General features: G+C 43.2%; 1 protein-coding gene across 4 annotated transcripts in view; it reads left to right on the forward strand.

Moving 5' to 3' along the window:
• Nucleotides 1–19,699, forward strand: part of SCAPER (S-phase cyclin A associated protein in the ER) — a 537,265-nt gene that overhangs the window by 497,820 nt on the left and 19,746 nt on the right. For all 4 annotated transcript variants that reach the window (XM_027570918.1, XM_027570921.1, XM_027570919.1 and 1 more), the window contains exons 28-29: nucleotides 3,407–3,644; nucleotides 9,123–9,272. In XM_027570918.1, coding sequence (XP_027426719.1) covers nucleotides 3,407–3,644; nucleotides 9,123–9,272 — 388 coding nt within the window. The remainder of the gene's footprint in view (nucleotides 1–3,406; nucleotides 3,645–9,122; nucleotides 9,273–19,699) is intronic.

Genomic DNA, 19,699 nt, shown 5'->3' on the forward strand with positions numbered 1-19,699 from the left:
AGGGGGATGGGTTAGCCTGGTGATGGGTATTAAAGAGGGCACATTCTGCATGGAGCACTGGGTGTTATGAACAAACAATGAATCATGGAACACTACACCAAAACAAATGATGTAATATATGGTGATTAACATAACAATAAAAAATTTAAAAAAAATGGCTAGTATCCAAGACCTATAAAGAACTTATCAAACTCAACACTCACAGAACAAATAATCCAATCAAGAAATGGGCAGAAGACATGAACAGACATTTCTGCAAAGAAGACATCCAAATGGCCAACAGACACATGAAAGACTGCTGAACATCACTCGGCATCAGGGAAATCCAAATCAAAACCTCAATGAGATATCACCTCACACCAGTCAGAATGGCTGAAATTAACAAGTCAGGAAACGACAGATGTTGGCGGGGATGTGGAGAAAGAGGAACCCTCCCACACTGTTGGTGGGAATGCAAGCTGGTGCAGCCACTCTGGAAAACAGTATGGAGGTTCCTCAAAAAGTTGGAAATAGAGCTACCGTACGATCCAGCAATTGCACTACTGGGTATTCACCCCAAAGATACAAATGTAGGGATCCGAAGGGGTACGTGCACCCCGATGTTTATAGCAGCAATGTCCACAATAGCCAAACTGTGGAAAGAGCCCAGATGTCCATCAACAGATGAGTGGATAAAGAAGATGTGGTGTGTGTGTGTGTGTGTGTGTGTGTGTGTGTGTGTGTGTGTGTATACACACACACACACACGTATATATGTGTACACACACACACACACACACACACACACAATGGAATATTATGCAGCCATCAAAAAATGAAAGCTTGCCATGTGCAATGATGTGGTTGGAACTAGAGGGTATTATGCTAAGCGAAATAAGTCAATCAGAGAAAGACAATTATCATATGATCTCACTGATATGTGTAATTTGAGAAACAAGACAGAGGATCACAGGGGAAGGGCAGGAAAAATGAAACAAGATGAAACCAGAGAGGGAAACAAACCCTAAGAGACTCTTAATCTCAGGAAGCAAACTGAGGTTTGCTGGAGTGGAGGGGGGTGGGAGGGATGGGGTGGCTGGGTGATGGACATTGGGGAGGATATGTGCTATGGTGAGCGCTGTGAATTATTTAAGACTGATGAATCACAGACCTGTACCCCTGAAACAAATACATTATATGTTAATTTAAAATAATAATAATAAATATCAAGACTTCAAAAAAAATAAAAGGCAGTCAGTGTTAAGCAAATACAGACCCTTTTTGGGAACCTTTATAATAAAGTCAGACACATTAATCTCTACTCATGTCTCTAGTCAGGGTCTGACCCCAAGCTCTTAGGGCTACAATGGAAGAAAGGAAAGAAGGAAGGGCCAACTGACATTAGCTAACAGAGTTTGTGTAAAGGTTCAGATGTTCCTGTAAGCAAATAAATGTCATTTCTTGACTTGTCCCATAAGACAAAAAATATCTCTCCGTGATGATACAGGATCACATTACAGTCTCCCTGTACTTTAACAGTGTTCCGTCAACACCAACAGTTGACTTAAGGAATGGAAAGAAAAGAAGTCATCTCCTGGTTACCCTGGATGTTTTGGTCATCAGACAAAGTACTGCCCTTAAAGAGTTGAAAGTCCTTGTGGTTCCCTTGCCTTTGCCACTGATAAATGTGTACGACCTAGAGCGTCTCAACTAATCTTAGTGGGTGCATCGAGGGGGAGCAACATCTTCCCTCCCAACCGTGAAAAACTAAGAGTGAGATGAGGTAAAAGATGTGAACGGACTTAGTAGACCCTGAGAGGGCAATGAGATGACAGTGTTTTCCGAGAGCTGCTTTCTTGAGAAGAGAATAAGGTGTATGATGTCATCTCACATCCTTAGCAGTATCAGAAATAGTCCACATTCAAGAAATAAATACTTACCATGGTTATGAATAAAGCTCTATTTTGATGAAACTAGTAGCAAATTAGAAAACTAGACAAGAGACCAGAAACTTGCCAGCCAGCACTTCTGAATCTTATTAGTGCCATCTCCCCAGTGTTTCTGGGCAAGTGGATGAGATTAGCATAGATCTTTAATGCCCCTCTCACATTCCAGATTCCATCTGAAAGGAACAACAACAAAAAAAGCTGTGGGAGTGGGCACGGTGAGGACCTGTATTCATGTTAAAAATAGGGAAGAGTATCTATCATAAAGGAAGACACTGAGCAGGGACTTGTAACTTCTCTTCCAAAGGAAAAAAGAATGTGTCCATGAAAGGAAACAACTGACCCACGAGGAAGGGCGTGGAGAGACCTGGGGATTTGTGTAGAACATGTGGCAGTACCAGCTGCAAACCTTTTACATCTTCTCAGATTCTAACCCAGGGGAGAAAAAGTGAGGGTTTCTTTCCAAGCATTTCAGCAAAGGGATCTCCGTCGGTTCTGTGAGCTCTGACTGTGACAGGTGCCATCCCTGAACTGTCCTGGACCTCCAGAGAAGTAAAGTGTGCCTTTTAGTACCTTAGGCCCTGGAGTCAGAGTGAAGGGTGAGGGGCCCCCACCTGGAGCACGTTGGTTATGAGAGAGAGAGAGAGAGATCATTCCTCAGAGAGAAATCTGGGTGCAGTTTCTAGGGGAAGAAAGGGTGGACGAATGCTTGGCAGCCACATTTACTAAAACCGCAGGCTCCTGGTCACTAGATGCTTCATGTAGACCCGAGTTCAGGAGTGAGATGGATTTAGCAAACCGTTGCTGGCTCTGCTATTGATTTTAGGAACTCATTTGTCACTGCCATTGCTTCTTGTTCACCCATAGCCCTGCCTGCCACAGTTACTAAGCTGACTTCATGGTGATTTGTATACAGCTAGTCTAGCACTTACTTGTTCTTGGGAGTCCAGCCCCTACAACCTGTCCTGCCAGTATTCCTTGATGATGGAACTGTGCTTTTAAGAGCAGGTGAAGTGTCTCCCTACCACAGGATACCAAAACACAGTACTGAGTTTTTGAGGCCTCCCATTTTCCTGGTAGCTGCCTGCCCTGATAATATTCCGAAAGGAAACTATAGTATTTAGGAGTTCCAGTAGCTCTCATGGACTCTGTCCAGTTTGCCCAGACCTGGAAGCTAAATGAAGCAAGCCTACCTAGGCTACAAAGCACGGGGGCGGGGGGGGGGGGGGGGGGGGGGCGTTGCTCAGTGCTGGCTGCGGAGTGCTCAGATGCCACTGCTACAGTAGCCTGGTCTCCCAGGGGAGGGCAGGCCCGGCCACCACGCTCCCAGCTGCATGCTTTCCCCAAGGTTTCTGGTTACCTTATTCTGCAACTCAGATGGTTTGCTTTTAACGGTCTGCTTGTCTTGTTCCATTTGACCTATAAAAATGCTCACATCCTTGAGTAGACTTCTTTTAAAGAGCTGAATGTTTCTTTGTCAGGTCATACAGTATATTTGACAATAATCGCCAGGATCCCACAGGACTGACTGCTGCTCTGCAGGCCACGGACCTGGCTGGAGTTCTACACATGCTCTACTGTGTCCTCTTCCACGGCACCATCTCGGACCCCGGCCCTGCCAGCCCCAAGGAGAGTTACACTCAGAACACAGTCCAAGTGGCCATCCAGAGTTTACAGCTCTTCAACAGTTTTGCCGCTCTGGACCTGCCAGCTTTCCAGGTACCAAGCATTGGTCAGTGTGGGTGCTACCCAACCAAGAGTTCATATTTTAGTATAGATAATGGTGTGAGGGTCTTCTCCTGGATTAGGACATAAGGAATAAACTATAGTACAGGAAATCACAATACATACCATTTATGAAGCTGCTATCTTCTGGGAACCATATTAGGTGCTCTACATATGCGTTCTCATTTATTCTCATGATAGTCCTGCAAAATATTATACCCGTTCTACAGATGGAAATGGTGACAGTTAAGTAATTTGCCCAAGGTTACACGTGGCTTTGCCAGAACTGGTACCAATGATTTTCTGACCCCGAAATCTGTGCCACTCTGCTACTACTAGATCTTGTCTTGATTTCTTTATAGTAAAGGCATTATTATCCCATCAGCTTTTAAATATTAAGGAAAGTCCTGGTTTCTTACATAAACAGAACCAAAATTAGATAAATTGTTTTGTTGATAGGACTTTCTGTGGATGATTTAACTGATTTGTGTCCAGTGTAAAGTGCATGTGTAGTTATATGTGCACACCCCTATAAATTCAGTTTTTATAGCTGAAGAAAGAAGAATTGCTTTATGCTATAACACCAGACTGTCAGCTTAGAAATAGATTTTTTTCATGTAGGAAATTTAATTTTCAAAAACACTGAACCTTTGGAACAGAGCAAGCCCCAAGGAGTAGACTTCTCTTTCAGTTTATTAACTGTCAAGCGATTTCATTAAAAAAGGAACAAACTTGGCAGATGATGAACCCATAATTTAGATGAATTGCTTTGCTCAGAGGGAAAAAGGTTATAGAGATACAAATGTATGAAAATGGTGGGCTTTGGCCATTCCCAGATAGAAGAAACACTTATTTTGTAGCTGATGACAAATGTGGAATTCTTGTCTTCCTGTCATTCCATTCACAACAGGAAAGTAGTGAGTAAGTTGTATCATTGGATTTGATATCTTTCAACTTTGTAGAGTTAGTTTATCCATCACAAGAACAGAAATCTCTTTAGGGTTAATGCATTTCAGTTTCCAAAGCACTTGAACTGGCCTTAGGTGGTAACTACATAATCTCTAAAGTTCCGAGAGTCTACAGGCACATCTCAAACAGGAGATGTCTGCTCCAGAGAATGCCAGTGGCTCATGCCTCTGGGTTGAACATAACACCTGTGTTTTATGAAGAAACAAGCCCATCATGTTCAGTGTGGAAACAGCTTGGAAATCAGGAGACACTAAGTTTTTGTCTTCAGAACATGGACTAGCAGTCTACCCATCAGCTAGTCCAAGTAAAGTGATTTCCTTTGTCACCAGGGATTATGAAAAGAAAATATCTGAAAACTGTCTCTTAGCTTCTGGTGTTATAGGTCTTCTGACCAGGATTCATACTGCTGCAGGGTGCTCCACATCATAAACAAAAGCACCTGTATTAAGTCAGCCATTCCATCAGTCACTCTTGAGTGTCAGGGAGCCCAGATCCATGTGCTCCCCACACCATTCCTGTGAGGTCACAGCCTGTTCAGTCTCACTCAAAAGGAACACCACTGAACCCCAACCAGCCCTGCTCCCCCAGTGGTCTTTAGGCACAATGGCCAATAATGTTAGAAAAATCATAAGCTTATTTCTGGAACCCTTCATGGCAAACTAACATAAAAACCGAGATTTCTCCTCTCTAGCTCCTTGCTATGTCCAGCCTGAAATGTATTCCCTACTTGAGCCACTTTTGTCAAAAACAACAGGTAAAACACCAGGGTGACTCAAGAGTGTTCAAGCCATTCTTAGAATCAAATGTCCTGCCTCCCAAGTAGAATGTCTTTCTTGGCTGGTTCCTAACAGTTCTCCCAGTACATTTGCTTCTTTCCTCTCTGTCCTTCATGCAGCTCTGTATTTCTCTTAACTTTCTTTCCTGTTTTTTTCTTCTTTTTTAATCTCTGTTCTGACTCTCCTGTTTTATCTTAGTCCATTTGGCCATAATTGTTTCTCATTCTCTCCCCAGACATTATTCTCAAGTACTCTTTTCCACTTAACTAGTGCATGAGCCAGGAAAGCCTGCAGGAACCTTCCTCTTGGCTGCCATCCTTTCGATATTCAAGGTCCAGCACATTTTTTCTTACTCCTCATCAGCACATGTGGGCACTCAAATGCCCAGAATTTCTAGTATCAGGTACTCTAATATCTAATACATCTGCCAACGATTACCTTATTGTTCCAGTTACCTTTATACATTAAAAAAAACCTTATTAGATAATAACCACTTTATTATGATCACAGATTCTTTGGGCCCAGAATTCAGACAGGGGTGGCTTGTCACTGCTCCATGGTGTAGGCCTTCAGCTGAGAGCCTCCAACAACAAGTCGGGGAATGGAGGGGCAGTTGACACAGATAGATGGGAGCTAAAATTATCTGGAGGCTCCTTCACTCTCCTGTTTGATGCCGGGGATGACTTAAAGACTAGGTTCACCAAGGACTATTGGCCAGAGACTCTACATATGGCTTTTCTCTGTGACTTGGGCCTAAAACATCATGGTGTCTAGGTTCTGAGTGAGTGTCCTGAGAGGAAGCTTCCAGAAAACAAATGTTCTAAAAGAAACAGAAACTGCATGGCTTTCTATGACCTTACTTTACAAGTCATATAGCTGCATATCAACCATACTCTTGGTTAAATCAGTCATAAGCCTTCCAGCTTCAAGGGGAGAAGGAATAGGCCCCACCTCTCAGTGGGAGGACTATCAAAGATTTATAGGCATTTTTTTGAACCACAGCACTCTGTTTGGTAAGCTAAAATAAAACGTCCACACAGATGTCATTGATTGATGTAGATGGACATCTAATCAAGCATGTAATGCTCAAGTAAATACAATACAAATATTTGCATATAAATACAAGTAAATACAATACAAAGTATTTGCATATAAAGCAATGTGTGAGTTTCGGAGAAAAGTACTATTATGATAAATATGGTCAGAGAAACTCATGTTCTAGTTCATCAAGACCACTTACATGTCAAAAGTGAGATTTTAGGAACTACGTTTATAAAAGACAGGAAAAGAGATTTTAGGTACAGCATGGGTCTGACCTCAGAAAAATCTGGGAGACAATTTATGAATTGCCTGAGAGGATCAAAGGAACTGAAGAATAAAATCAAAATGAGATAAATGGTCTGACCTGCTAAAGAGTTAAATAAGACGATGTAAGACATGTTGACCATTTGAGGACCAAGGCATCATAAGAATGCAGAGCCATAATAAGCATCCTCATCAGACCTTTGCATCTGGAGTCAGACTGATGTGACTTTGGGCCATTATACTACCAAGTTTTATGACCTTAGACAAGTCATTTGAACTCAGTTTCTCATCTGTAAAATAGACTAAAAACACTTACCTCACAAGTGTGAGGGTTAAATGAGATTATGTAGAAGCACTGTGCTAACTAGCACATAGTAGGCCCTCAAGAAATGTGGATGAAGAATTTGCCCAAACTGTTTTAGCAGATGTTGATTCAGAAAGTTGACTTTTGAATGCTGCATCCCCAGTGCCCCTCCACACTTCTGTGAAGCCATAAACCCGTGTGCTCGTTTCACGTGAGAACCTATCATGTAGTAGTAACAAAAGGTTATCCATTAGAATATTTTCTTAGCTTGTTCCATTTCATTGTATACTAATAAGGCTGTCAAAATATTTTTCCCCCTTCAGCAAAGAGTCTGATTTCACTGTGAATTCATATTGGCACAGATGGCCTTGCGATCCCAGATATTGTATATCGCATACACTTTGACAGATTTTACAATTGAAGGTGGTCTCAAGAAACAAATCAATATACTGACTTGGCAATTAATTCTGGCTAAAAAGGAAATATAGTTTCCTTGAAAAATTGGTTTAATTTTTATATTCAAACTTACATGCCCCTTGACCTGCTCTTATCAGTGAAGGTTAAACAGAGGGTACTGGGTCACAGCCTGCTGGACACAACTAATTAAATAAGGGCTGAGCTGAGAAGGTGTCACTGCTTGATTTAAAGGAACAAAGCTCTCATGAAGCCTCTTTGGGGCTTGAAAAACATTTTGTCTCAGGGCAATGAAACTGAGACAGAAGGCACTCTTAAAATTTAGTGGTAATTTTATTGCAGCAATACTCACTAACAGGACTGTGTTTCACCACTGTTAGGCAAAGTGAATTCATTGCAACTCCCAAGCTGCAACATATATGACCTGGTTCAAGCCCACCAAGACCTCAAATCAAGAGATGAGTTTAAAACGCTGCCTTTTCCCACAGGCCGGCAGGGGTGCTTCATTCCAGTGTCGGCTGCGAGTGTATTCTGTGGGCTTTGCCTCTCCCCTTTGCCCTCCTGTCGCTCTGTCTGTTTGACATGTTTATTAAATAGAAACTTCAGGCTTCACAGACAGAGTCAGGCTCTCCTCCCACGTCGCCCACCAGCAACAGCTCTGTGCCTGTCTGGAGAAAGGATCCCAGAAGCCTCACAGTTGAGGGGGCTTCGTGGTTTGTTTTTATTGGGGGGAGGCAGGGTGTTGGTTTTTTAACATTCTTTTGGGAATGTTGGGTTTCTAGAGCTGTTTGAATAATAACCAGTTGTTTTTTATGTTGCTTTCCTATTTGAACATCAGTAAATAGAATTGTGTTTTATCCCTGTGTTCAAGAAAATGGTTTCTGCTCCAGGAAAAAATAAAAGTATTAGAAGTAAGCTAAATGGCAGATTCACAGGAGAATGTTAGTATTTTATATTTTTCCACATTTTCTACAGTGAGACTATTTGTACAATGAGAAAAAATTACTACAAATGGAATAAATAACCATGCTTTAGGTGGATAGTGTCTTGATCCATATGAGTATTTCTCCATGTCTCTCTTTTCAGGTTAAACGTTGCATTTATTATGATCATTTATTAGAGCAGGAATCCCCAAACTGAACTATTAAACATAGTGCTCTAGAAATTTCCTGTGCTGGGGCACCTGGGTGGCTCAGTCATTAGGCATCTGTCTTTGGCTCAGGTCATGATCCCAGGGCCCTGGGATCGAGCCCCGCATTGGGCTCCCTGCTCCGCGGGAAGCCTGCTTCTCCCTCTCCCACTCCCCCTGCTTATATTCCCTCTCGCTGTGTGTCTGTCTGTCAAATAAATAAATAAAATCTTTTTTAAAAAAAGAAATTTCCTGGGGCGCCTGGGTGGCTCAGTTGGTTAAGCGACTGCCTTCGGCTCAGGTCATGATCCTGGAGTCCCGGGATCGAGTCCCTCATCGGGCTCCCTGCTCAGCAGGGAGTCTGCTTCTCCCTCTGACCCTCTTCCCTCTTGTGCTCTCTCTCTCTCATTCTCTCTCTCAAATAAATGAATAAAATCTAAAAAAAAAAAGAAAGAAATTTCCTGTGCTTTTCCAGCACCATAGCAGAAGGTACACAGGGTCCAGTCTTGCTTTGTGATTTGCAGCCCTGCCTCTCCCCGGGCTGAGGAGTTCTAACTGCTCCTTGTCTTCGTCAGTCTATTGTAGGGGCAGAGGGCTTGTCCCTTGCATTCCGGCACATCGCCAGCTCTCTACTGGGCCACTGCAGCCAAGTCTCCTGTGAAAGCCTCCTTCATGAGGTCATCGTCTGTGTGGGCTACTTCACTGTCAACCACCCAGATAACCAGGTAAGAGGCCCCGGACACTTCCTTAGACTGCTCCCCCAACCCTGAGAGTGTGAGGTATTGGAGTGAGAAAAGGCAGGCTAGCCTGCTGGAACCCATCTGTCCTGTGTGAGGCACTTTAACCAGGCTCCAGGGACAGGTCTCTGACTTATTCTATCCAAAAAGATGTGATCAGCACTAGATTAGCACCAAGGCCTCCTCTTAGAGCTATAAAAATAAAATGTTTTTAATAAAACATTCACTAAACAGAAGCATCACACCCTTACCACATAGGTTCTGATGTTCTATCCATATATTTGTTTTATTTTGATCAGGTAGATTGCATCTTTCAGCTTGGGTGACTTCGGGGTGCTTAGGGGCTGCCAGGTGGTGTTGGAGGGGGGCCTGAGAAGGTGGGGCTTGGACTTCTCCCCCTTGAGTCACCCAGAGTAGTTTTGCTTTTAACTGTTTGGATGATGTGGTTTCCGAGCAAGAGTTTTTTTGTTAATAGGGTTCTGCTGCTTTAAGAAGTTGGGAAGACTTGTGTTACCGATTTTGTAAAAAAAACAAAAAAAAAATTAATTAATAATAATAATGAGCACTTTATTTCTTTTTATTTTTAAAACCAGAGTAATGGCATAACTAACATATCAAATAGTAGATCCTGACAGCCTCATTTATCCAAAGCCCTCTGCGACCTTAACTGTATGGATTATAGCCGAGAAAAAGGTTTCTGGACAACCCTAACCCTCCAAATTAGTAAGTTTTATTCTAGGCAAATCTCTAACAAGTGTACTTACTAGGTCTGTTTAGCCTACAGCAAACTAGACCAGGGCAGGAGGACAGGAGTTGGTTACAGTGATGGAACCAAGTACAAGGTGAGAAGCTGCACACTACGAGCCGGAACTGTCTATCTAATAAGGACAAAGAGGAAAGAAGAAAATAAAGCAGGGCCCCAAACTCAGAAATTGCAGTCATCTGGGTTCAAAGGGACACTAAACCCTGTATTTTATTTCCAAGAAGATTCTTAATGTCCTCAGTGCTAACTCTGAATGAGCATGGAGGCAAAATGTATGTTCTCTGAATTCCGTTTTAAGAAGGTTGACGAACATGCAGTCCATTCTAGAAAGATTTCCATGATTAAAATATAGAAAATGTTGACCCTTACCAGAACAAGTGTCATAAATGGAAAAGTTCCCCTTTTTCAGACACTGTTGCCAGGAGGGCAGATCTTTTTCACCACCTCCCCCCACCCCCGCACGTGCCCTGGGAATATTCTGGCAGTGCTCTCCCCTTGCTAGCACCCCCAGGTACTGGTGCTTTATCCTTTCCAGGCACCAGGCCCAGCAGGTTCATGAGTCTCTTACAATCTGCTCAAGGAAGGAAAGCTGAGGGAAATCTCCTGTGTGATTTTCTTTTCTCCATGTGTATTCATTCAACCTACTAAATTTGCCTTTTATTTTCCTTTAGAAGTTTGTTTTTCTTTTTCTCATTACAAACGTATTCCTTACTCATCATGAAAAAGGCAAGTGCAGAGAAGACAGAATCACAGTTACTCCTGATCTTACCATCTGAGATAGCCACTGTTACCATGTTGGCAAGTTCCCTTACAGTCCCTTTTCTATGAATATTTTTTCCAGTTTTATTGAGATATAATTGACATATAACATTGTATTCATTTTAGGGTGCAAACTGATAATTTGATATATGCATATTATACAAAATTATTACCATAGTAAGTTTAGTTAACATCCATCACTTCACGGAGTTACAGATTTTTTTCTTGTGGTGAGAACTTTTAAGATCTACTATCTTAGCAACTTTCAAATGTATGATACAGTACTAGTCATCATGCTGTACATTACATCCCCAGAACTTACTTATCTTTTAACTGGAAGTTTGTGCCTTAGAACCACCTTCACCCATTTCACACACCACCCGCCACCCCTCTATGAGTATTTTACATAGCTGAGATCATACTGTGCATACACTTATGTCCTAGTTTATACCCTTAACATTACGGGTCTTCCTCTACTTACACTGGGGTTACGTCCCAATAAACCCATCATAAGTTGAAAATATCTTAAGTGGAAAGTGCACTTGATACGACTCACCTGCCTTCAGCATGCTCAGAACACTTACGGTAACCTGCAGTTGGGTAAAATCATCTAACACAAAGCCTATTTTATAGTAAAGTGTTGACTATCTCATTTAGTTCATGTATCATATGATCTCACTGATATGAGGAATTCTTAATCTCAGGAAGCAAACTGAGGGTTGCTGGAGTGGTGGGGGGTGGGAGGGATGGGGTGGCTGGGTGATAGACATTGGGGAGGGTATGTGCTATGGTGAACACTGTGAATCATGTAAGACTGTTGAATCACAGACCTGTACCTCTGAAACAAGATAGTAGGAAGGGAAAAATGAAGGGGATATCGGAGGGGGAGATGAACCATGAGAGACTATGGATTCTGAGAAGCAAACTGAGGGTTTTAGAGGGGAGGTGGGTAGGGGATGGGTTAGCCTGGTGATGGGTATTAAGGAGGGCAGGTATTGAATGGAGCACTGGGTGTTATATGCAAACAATGAATCATGGAACACTACATCAAAAACTAATGATGTAATGTATGTGATTAACATAATAAAATTAAATTAAATTAAAAAAAAAGAAAATCACATGTGTCACAGACCCCATCTACCGGGGATCTCTCATGTTGGGCAGGGGTTGGGGTACAGAAAATAATGCCCATTTACCAAGACAATACATTGAGAAGCTGCTGTTCAACTCTGAAGGCTGATTAGGAAGCTTCTGGGATCTATCTGTGTGCCTTATTCAGGAAACTTGTAAAGATCCTGGGAAGGTGTAAATGAATGTGTTTTATGAGCACAAAATCGACTACAGTCTAACAAATAGAAGGCCTGAGTTCTAACCCCACTTCTGCCACAAGCTATGTCATTTTTTTTTTTTTTTGAAAGGGAGGGAGAGAGCCTAGTGGGAAGGGGGAGAGAGAATCTCAAGCAGGCTCCATGCCCTGCACAGAGTCCGATACAGGGCTCAATCTCACAACCCTGAGATCATGACCTGAGCCAAAATCAAGAGTCAGACACTTAACCCACTGAGCCACCCAGGCGCCCCAAGCTGTGTGATCTGAAATAAATCATTTTCCCTCTTGAGGCTAGAGCATTTTTTACTGTACCAAGAGGTATATTGGTTCTGGAAGTGATGGTGGTAACGGTTGTGTGATACTGTGAGTGTACTTAACGCCACTGAACTGTAGGCTTAAAAATGGTTAAAATGGTAAGTTTTATGTTATATGTATTTTGCCACAATAAAAAAGTGGGTTTTTTTTTTTTCTAAAAAGGAGTGGATTGTTCTAGATGATCTCCCTTGTGAGTTCCGTGAGTCTGTGGTATTTTAAAGGCTAAGATTAGAACCACAGACCAGCATTCTGATCTCATGGGGACACCAAGCCATTTTGTGGTTTTTCAGATGCTCCTTGCCCTACTCTAGATTCTGTCAGCACCAGATGGCTTCATTAGCTGCCTCCATGACAGCTCATCCTTTTTTTTTCTTTAAGATTTTTGTATTCATTTATTTGAGAGAGAGAGAGACAGCGAGAGAGGGAACACAAGCAGGGGGAGTGGGAGAGGGAGAAGCAGGCTTCCCGCCGAGCAGGGAGCCCGACGCGGGGCTCGATCCCAGGACCCCGGGATCATGACCTGAGCCGAAGGCAGACGCTTAATGACTAAGCCCCCCAGGCGCCCCATGATAGCTCATCCTTAAAAGCTGAAAATACCCTGACCCCCCCCCGCCCATATTAATAGAGGAGCTCCACTGACAGACACTGATGAGCAGGGACTTACAGATGCAATATCAGGTGCCTTGCTCTGTGGAGCCATCTCTAGCCACAGTTGTTTTAGCTGCATCAAAGGGTTGTGCTCATGCCATCCAGCTGCATGGCATGGGCTGCGTAGGGGGAAATAGCCTCAGCTTACTAAAATGATAACTGCTCATATCCCAGTAGAACTGGGGAGTTTTCTGTAACTAAAAAGCTGATTGTCTATTTCATTCTAAAAACTTGTTTTATTAAATTCCCTTTCTGATCCCCGCAAACCCAGTAATTTGCTGATTGTTTGCTGAAGGGATGTGGTAAATATAGCTTTAAGCTCTCGTCCCAGCTCTGGCCACAGATTCATGGAGTCTTCCCATGGAAGGCCTCTGAAATCTCTAGTCCCGCGGCCTCAGATTACAGGTGGAGTAACCCGAGGCTCGGGGAAGGAAAGGGGTTGTGGAATAAGAGCTCACGTGCCCCCACCTCACAACCGGCAGTCCAGTTCCTGCCCTTTCCAGCTCTCTTCTGTTCTTAGGAAGCGAATGTATTCAACCTGATGCCACGTTCTCTAAATCAGAGGAATTTCAGAGGAGAAATTATGATGCTCAATTCATTTAATGCTTCTGTATCATTAGTCAGAAGTCATGTTAATTTGCAGGGCCTGTTTGTCCACAGTGCATCCTTTATTTCCTCCTGGGGAAACAGCTTGTGTCTTTGTAAGACAGGAGATTTTGAACAGCCTAAGGCTGTTTTATTAGGCAACTGCTTTGCATAAAGGATTGGCACTTTTTATTTGCCACCATTTAGTCTATTAGCTGGAAAGACTGAGCCCCCCTGATACCAAAGATGACTTCAGGAGAGAAACCTGGAGAATAAATATAATACCCCATTCTTGATGGAACCAATCATCTGTTTCCTACCGTGCTGCAGTTTCTAATTAAAATGTTAGTTTTTTAATCAAAAACTTCCTTGTATTTTATGGCAGTTTCATGACTCTTTCTAAATCCCTTCCCATTTAATTATTATAATGAACATAATTAGTATGTGCTGTCAGCCCTTCACTTTATTTACATTTTATATTGAATAATTAAATGTGGTCTGATAATTAAATTAACTCGAATGACAGATTATTTGGCTGCCTGCATATTACCGTATTGGGAATAAGCACCTTTGCATATTCATTTTAGTTAGTGACTTTTTCATTTGTAAAGACCCCATAGATCCCAGCTCTCAGCGCCCGAGTCTCTTTTGGCAGGTGAAAGGAAGGGTCCCTGTGGCCCCCCTCCCCCATCCAGCTTCTCCGGAGAGAAGCCCTTGCAGATTGCTCAGCCATCTGCCCTGCACTGTACCAGAAGCCCCACCGCTCCCGGGGAGACCAAACAGGCGAGTAAGCTGGACAGTGAAGCCTTTGAAACTAGATTCTGCCTGAGCTGGGTGACATGCATTTCCCAGGTCTTTTGTAATTTGATGACTTAGTAAGAAAACCTAAACGTTAATTGACTAAACATATCTGAAATGTATCTGTTGTGCTCACCTCAGACGTTTCCCTGCAAACAAAAACAGGGCACTTTCCTAGTTGTACACCATCTGCGGGTGAGGGAAGCAGAGTGATGTTTTAAGAGTGGCAGTTTTCCAGAGCCCCGTTTCAGCTTTTAGAACTTTCAGAAGGGGCCTAATTCCTCCTCAAACATTCTTAACTTCAGTCTTTGTTTTTCTCAAAGGCAGATGGTCCTAGGTCACGCCCATTTGGTAAACTCCCCCAGCCCCATGCAGGTCCATGGATGGAGTCTGCTGTGGTGGGCTCAGGGCAGAAACGCCAGTGTTTGAGGCCTTCCTGTTCTCCCGGTGTCAGCAGCTCGTTCTTTAGCTGTCACACGAGCATTCAGCCTTCTGTATCTTCTTTTTTGTGTGACAGATACAGTTCCTTTCATAAAATGAAAATATATCATGTCTTAAGGAAAGCTTAACAATTTCAACACTATAACCATTTCAGAGTTACTCTCTTTATTATAGTACCAAAGAAAAATGTGGGATTTTTTTTCCCCAAAAAGAGAATAGTAACTTTCCTAACTATATATAACTTCTGCCTATCTAAACATTTAACACTTCTAGTGAGTGACCTGGCTAGTATTGGAATGGAGAAATTTGCCAGGTAGCAGTTTGGGCTGATGATATTAAAAGTCACCAATTTCACAGAAGCCAAATAAAAGGTACCTTTTACTCCCCTTATCTCTTTGGATGAATTTTCCAACACAAGGGGAGTTTGAAGCACCACATGCTCACACCAGGTAAAGCCCCTGCGAGCTTGTAAGGAACGCCTGGCTGTCTTCCCAGGGGAGCAGCTAGAGCAGACGGCAGCCCCTGCTGAGCCCTCAGATGGACACTTGCACCACTCGGCACTGACCTTGGCTGCGGATACTTGTACTGTGCAACTGAGAAAGGAACATTCTTCCCCCTTTGTATGGGATTGCCTCCTAATTTGTAACACTCGTAATTTGCACAGATCTGCTTGTGGTCGATGCAGCAGTAGTTAGGGTGGTACCTGAATGGATTCACATCGTGGATCAGTCTGCAGCTGAGGTTTTGAACTCCATCTCCAGTGGTTCTAAAAGTCAGATGTCCTAGAGGATAAGAGCATCAGGTTCTGAAGGCAGCTGGCTTGGAAATCCCTATTCTGCTCTATGCTGGCACGATGATGACTTCGGGCAAGTTACAGACCGCTGGGCTTCGGTTTTCTCATCTGTAAAATGGAGGTGTCACCACTACTTTCCAGCTTGTACAAATTGAGACAGTATAGGGCCTGACCCATAGTGAATGCTCAAGAAAGGAGCTATTACTATCCCCTTGCCCTGTTAACACCATCTTCACAGCACTAAATAATATACCTGCTTCAACAATGGGCTAAATTCATAATTCTGACATACTGATCTGAAAAAAACAAGACCCTACAGATCCTTCCTTTACCAGTTTTCTCAGTTTCTCATTTTTGAGGAATTCAGATCCAGAACATTCCAGTAAAATAACTGTCCTGAAATCTAACATTAAAACTTTGAAGTTGAAAGCTAGCCATAGCTTCATCTCAGTAGGACTATAAAAAGTTGGGAACCCCCTAAGCCCCTTCAGCATGGCTGTGAGACCAGGAGCATGAGTAGGGTCATTCTGAAGCCTAGTGTAATTAAACTGCAAAGTGACACTTGGCTAATCATTCCCTTCTGAGTTCCATCCCAAGATGAGGCAGAGCTGTGGAAGACACACAAGGGAAGTCAGCACCCTCTTCCCAAAGTACCGAAACCCAGACCCTCTGAACAGAATGAATACTGTCAGAACAGCTGTGCACACAAACTTCAGTCATCCTTTGCCACCTTAAAAATCTTCTATTGGGACATCAAATATGCATAAGAAAATGATGCCAGAAGGAATGTCCCATCAGTTTAACTCCTGACCAGTGGTAGATCTAATTTTTCTGGGCCTGCCTTGGTGTTCAGTCACTGAGGGACCTTTTTCATAAATCACCGAGATGGATCATAAGGAATTAAAGTATAATCAAGACCCCTCTCCCGAGATAGGAAATTCTATCAAGACCCTCATGAGTCACGGAAAGCCCATCACCGCGGATCAAGCACTGGTGGGGCGGTGAGGGTGGCCCGATCCTTTTACGGCTGCTCAGCTTAGTGATCCTGGACGGGTCACTCTCCTTCTCTGGGCTTCACTTTCCTGTGTGTCAAAAGAGTTAGGCCGGTTGCTCCAAAGAGCCCTTCCTCCTCTCATAGACGATAGATATATAATTCTGAGATGAAGTGTGAATTCATGGCCAGAACAACATAAGTCGATGAATTTAATCATTTCTAAGCATAGCATCGAAGATACTCCATTCTAACCGCAGCTGGTCTCGTCGCTGTTCCACAAACACACCTCAAGCCTCTGTCCTTGCTGCTTTCTACCTCGAATACTTTTCCCTCGGAAATCAGCGTGGTTTGGAGAGGCTTCCAGATTTTTTTCTCAGATGTCATGTTATCTGGCCTTCCCTGACCACAGTATCTAAAACGGTAGATAAGCCCCGTGGTTACTGTTTCCCCTTTACCTTACTTTATTTTTCTTTATATACTTCTTGCCTCCTTGCCATATATTTCTTTTGTCTGTCTCCCCATCCCCACCCCATCCCACCCCATCCCGACCCCATCCCACTAGAATGGAAGTACCTTGAGAGCAGAGCCTTGGTCTCTAGTGCCTACAGCAGTGCCTGGCACAGAACAATTACCTAATACAAACATTTGTTTAATGAATGATTGGGCGTTGTGGTGATACATCTCTCCTTAGGCATAATACTGCAGAAAAGGTTAAAATGGTCCCAGATTTTGAAAGATACAATACTTCTATTTTACTGACCAAACCTCCTGACCTGACTTATAGCTAAAAATTTAAGAGCCATTCTATGGGATTGCCTCCTCCACCTCCTCCACTCATTTCTATGGGTTATTTGTCTTCTAATCTATTCTAAAAGAAGCTTCTTAGTTTCATTTTTGCTGGAACCAGTAGTTCTGAAATCCAAAGGAAACTACTGTGTTTAAAGATATTTGGCAAATACTGTATTAGAGAAAACAGTGGCATGTGAGAGAAAGCTTTGCGGGGGATTTAGGATCATATCCTAGCCCCTCTTCTCACTTGGATGATAAAGGCGGGCAGGCTATCCTGAATGTCACTTTCCCTAACTATAGCATAGAGACAAGTCTTAATTTATAGGGTTGTTGTGAAGAGTAAATGTCATCCTTACTACTCAGGTCTCAAATTTAACTCTCAGCTAGGACAGTGGATGCCTGTGGAGTCTTTGCTCACCAAGTTGGTGGCATTGTCATGTCATATCTACTCTGACTTATGATTTGGTTTAAAAAAAGGTTTTTGACACGTATGTCCCACTCTAAGAAAGCACACTGCAGGAAAATCTATACTTAAAGGCTCCCAAACCACCATATCATTCATTCATTTTAATAACATGTTTCCTAAGGGCATCTTTAAATATTTTTCTCCAATCTCTTCACATGCAGTTCTTTTGGGAACATGTCCCTTTGCTGGGCTGTCAGGGCCGCACACCGCATCAGAGAACCTGGTGTGTGAGAGCCCCATTGTGGCAGTGCGTGCACTGGCCTCTGCTTTAAGGCCTCAGTGTTATGCTTTTGGGGTGCCTGGGTGGCTCAGTAGGTTAAGCGTCTGCCTTCAGCTCAGGTCATGATCCTGGAGTCCTGGGATGGAGCCCTGCATAGGGCTCCCTGCTCAGCGGGAAGCCTGCTTCTTGACCCTCCTCCCTCTCGTGCTCTCTGTCTCTCATTCTCTCTCTCTCAAATAAATAAAATCTTAAAAAAATAAAAAATAAAATTCTAAAAAAAAAAAAAGGCATCAGTGGTATGCTTTTATAGCCTGATAAGAGGGACATGGTTTCTGGAGCTTGGCGACCTAAGTTCTGGTCCCAGCTCTACCACTTACTAGCTCTGTGATCCTGCACAGGCCCGTTTCCTCATCTATAAAATAGGAATGCCACCGAGAACACTTCAGGGCGTTGTTGTGCAAAGTAAATTAGACCATGCACACAGTGATGAGTACATTCCCTGGGCCAGAACACATGTTAACGGTGATATTATTGAAATGATCGTTGTCTGCCTCCAGATTCCCTGCTTTTAGTGGGAGAGGCCATGGAGTGTGCACTCATTTAGCCCTGACACTTGATATCACCTTAGGCGGGCCATCTCTGCTGTCTGAGTATGTGTCTCCACCCGGTGAGAAGCTGGAGAAAGCTCTGGGTGTCCCCTGCCTACAGGGTTCCTCTGTGGACCCAAAAGATGTAGAAACACCAGGCAATCCTCTTATAGATGTCTCTGGGCTCAGTGCACTCCATGCACTGCTCTGGCATAGCTGCCAAGGGGGCTTTGGGGGGGTTGGTTGGCTCTGGCCAGCTCCCAGCTCCCCCCCCAAGGGGCATGCCTAGTTCAGCTGGACATACCTGACAGGTGACAAACATATGCTTGTCTGAAGGGCACTGAAGGAGAATCTCCACTCACCACTTTGGGCTGGAGAAGTAGGAGGAAGGGAGACCTCACACCCAAATAATTCTCTTTTGTAAGGGCAACTGCTAAACTGAAAACACACCACAGAGATAACTCAGAGGTGCACTGAGATTGTGTTAGGAAAAGAAACTGGGAAATGGCTCACATGAATCAATGTGAACATTTAATGGGTCTTAATTGGAACCTTATCCTACTGTACTTAGAGCAGCGAGATGAAAGCGAAAGAAATCTGAGAGACCATTTATTTCACTCGAGAAAGCAGTAAACTGAAACTACAAAAAGATTTGACTACTATTATATTTTTATGATTAAATAAAATGGTCATAGACTGGTGCTAGTGAGCCCATAAATGCCCCATGGAATGCATCCATGCTCTCTGGCTGCTGTTGGGATGTGCCCAGAAAAATCTCTCAGCCTACGCTCTGCATTTATTAACCCTGCTGTTCTCACACCACCCAAGGTTTGACCCAAGTTTTCCTCACGGGAATGACCCAAAGCCCACTTGGAATATTTGTGTTTGATGGCATGATTAAGTGCATCACCTGTCCACCTCCCTCACACA

Source organism: Zalophus californianus, chromosome 6, assembly GCF_009762305.2.
Source record: "Zalophus californianus isolate mZalCal1 chromosome 6, mZalCal1.pri.v2, whole genome shotgun sequence".
Lineage (NCBI taxonomy): Eukaryota > Metazoa > Chordata > Mammalia > Carnivora > Otariidae > Zalophus > Zalophus californianus.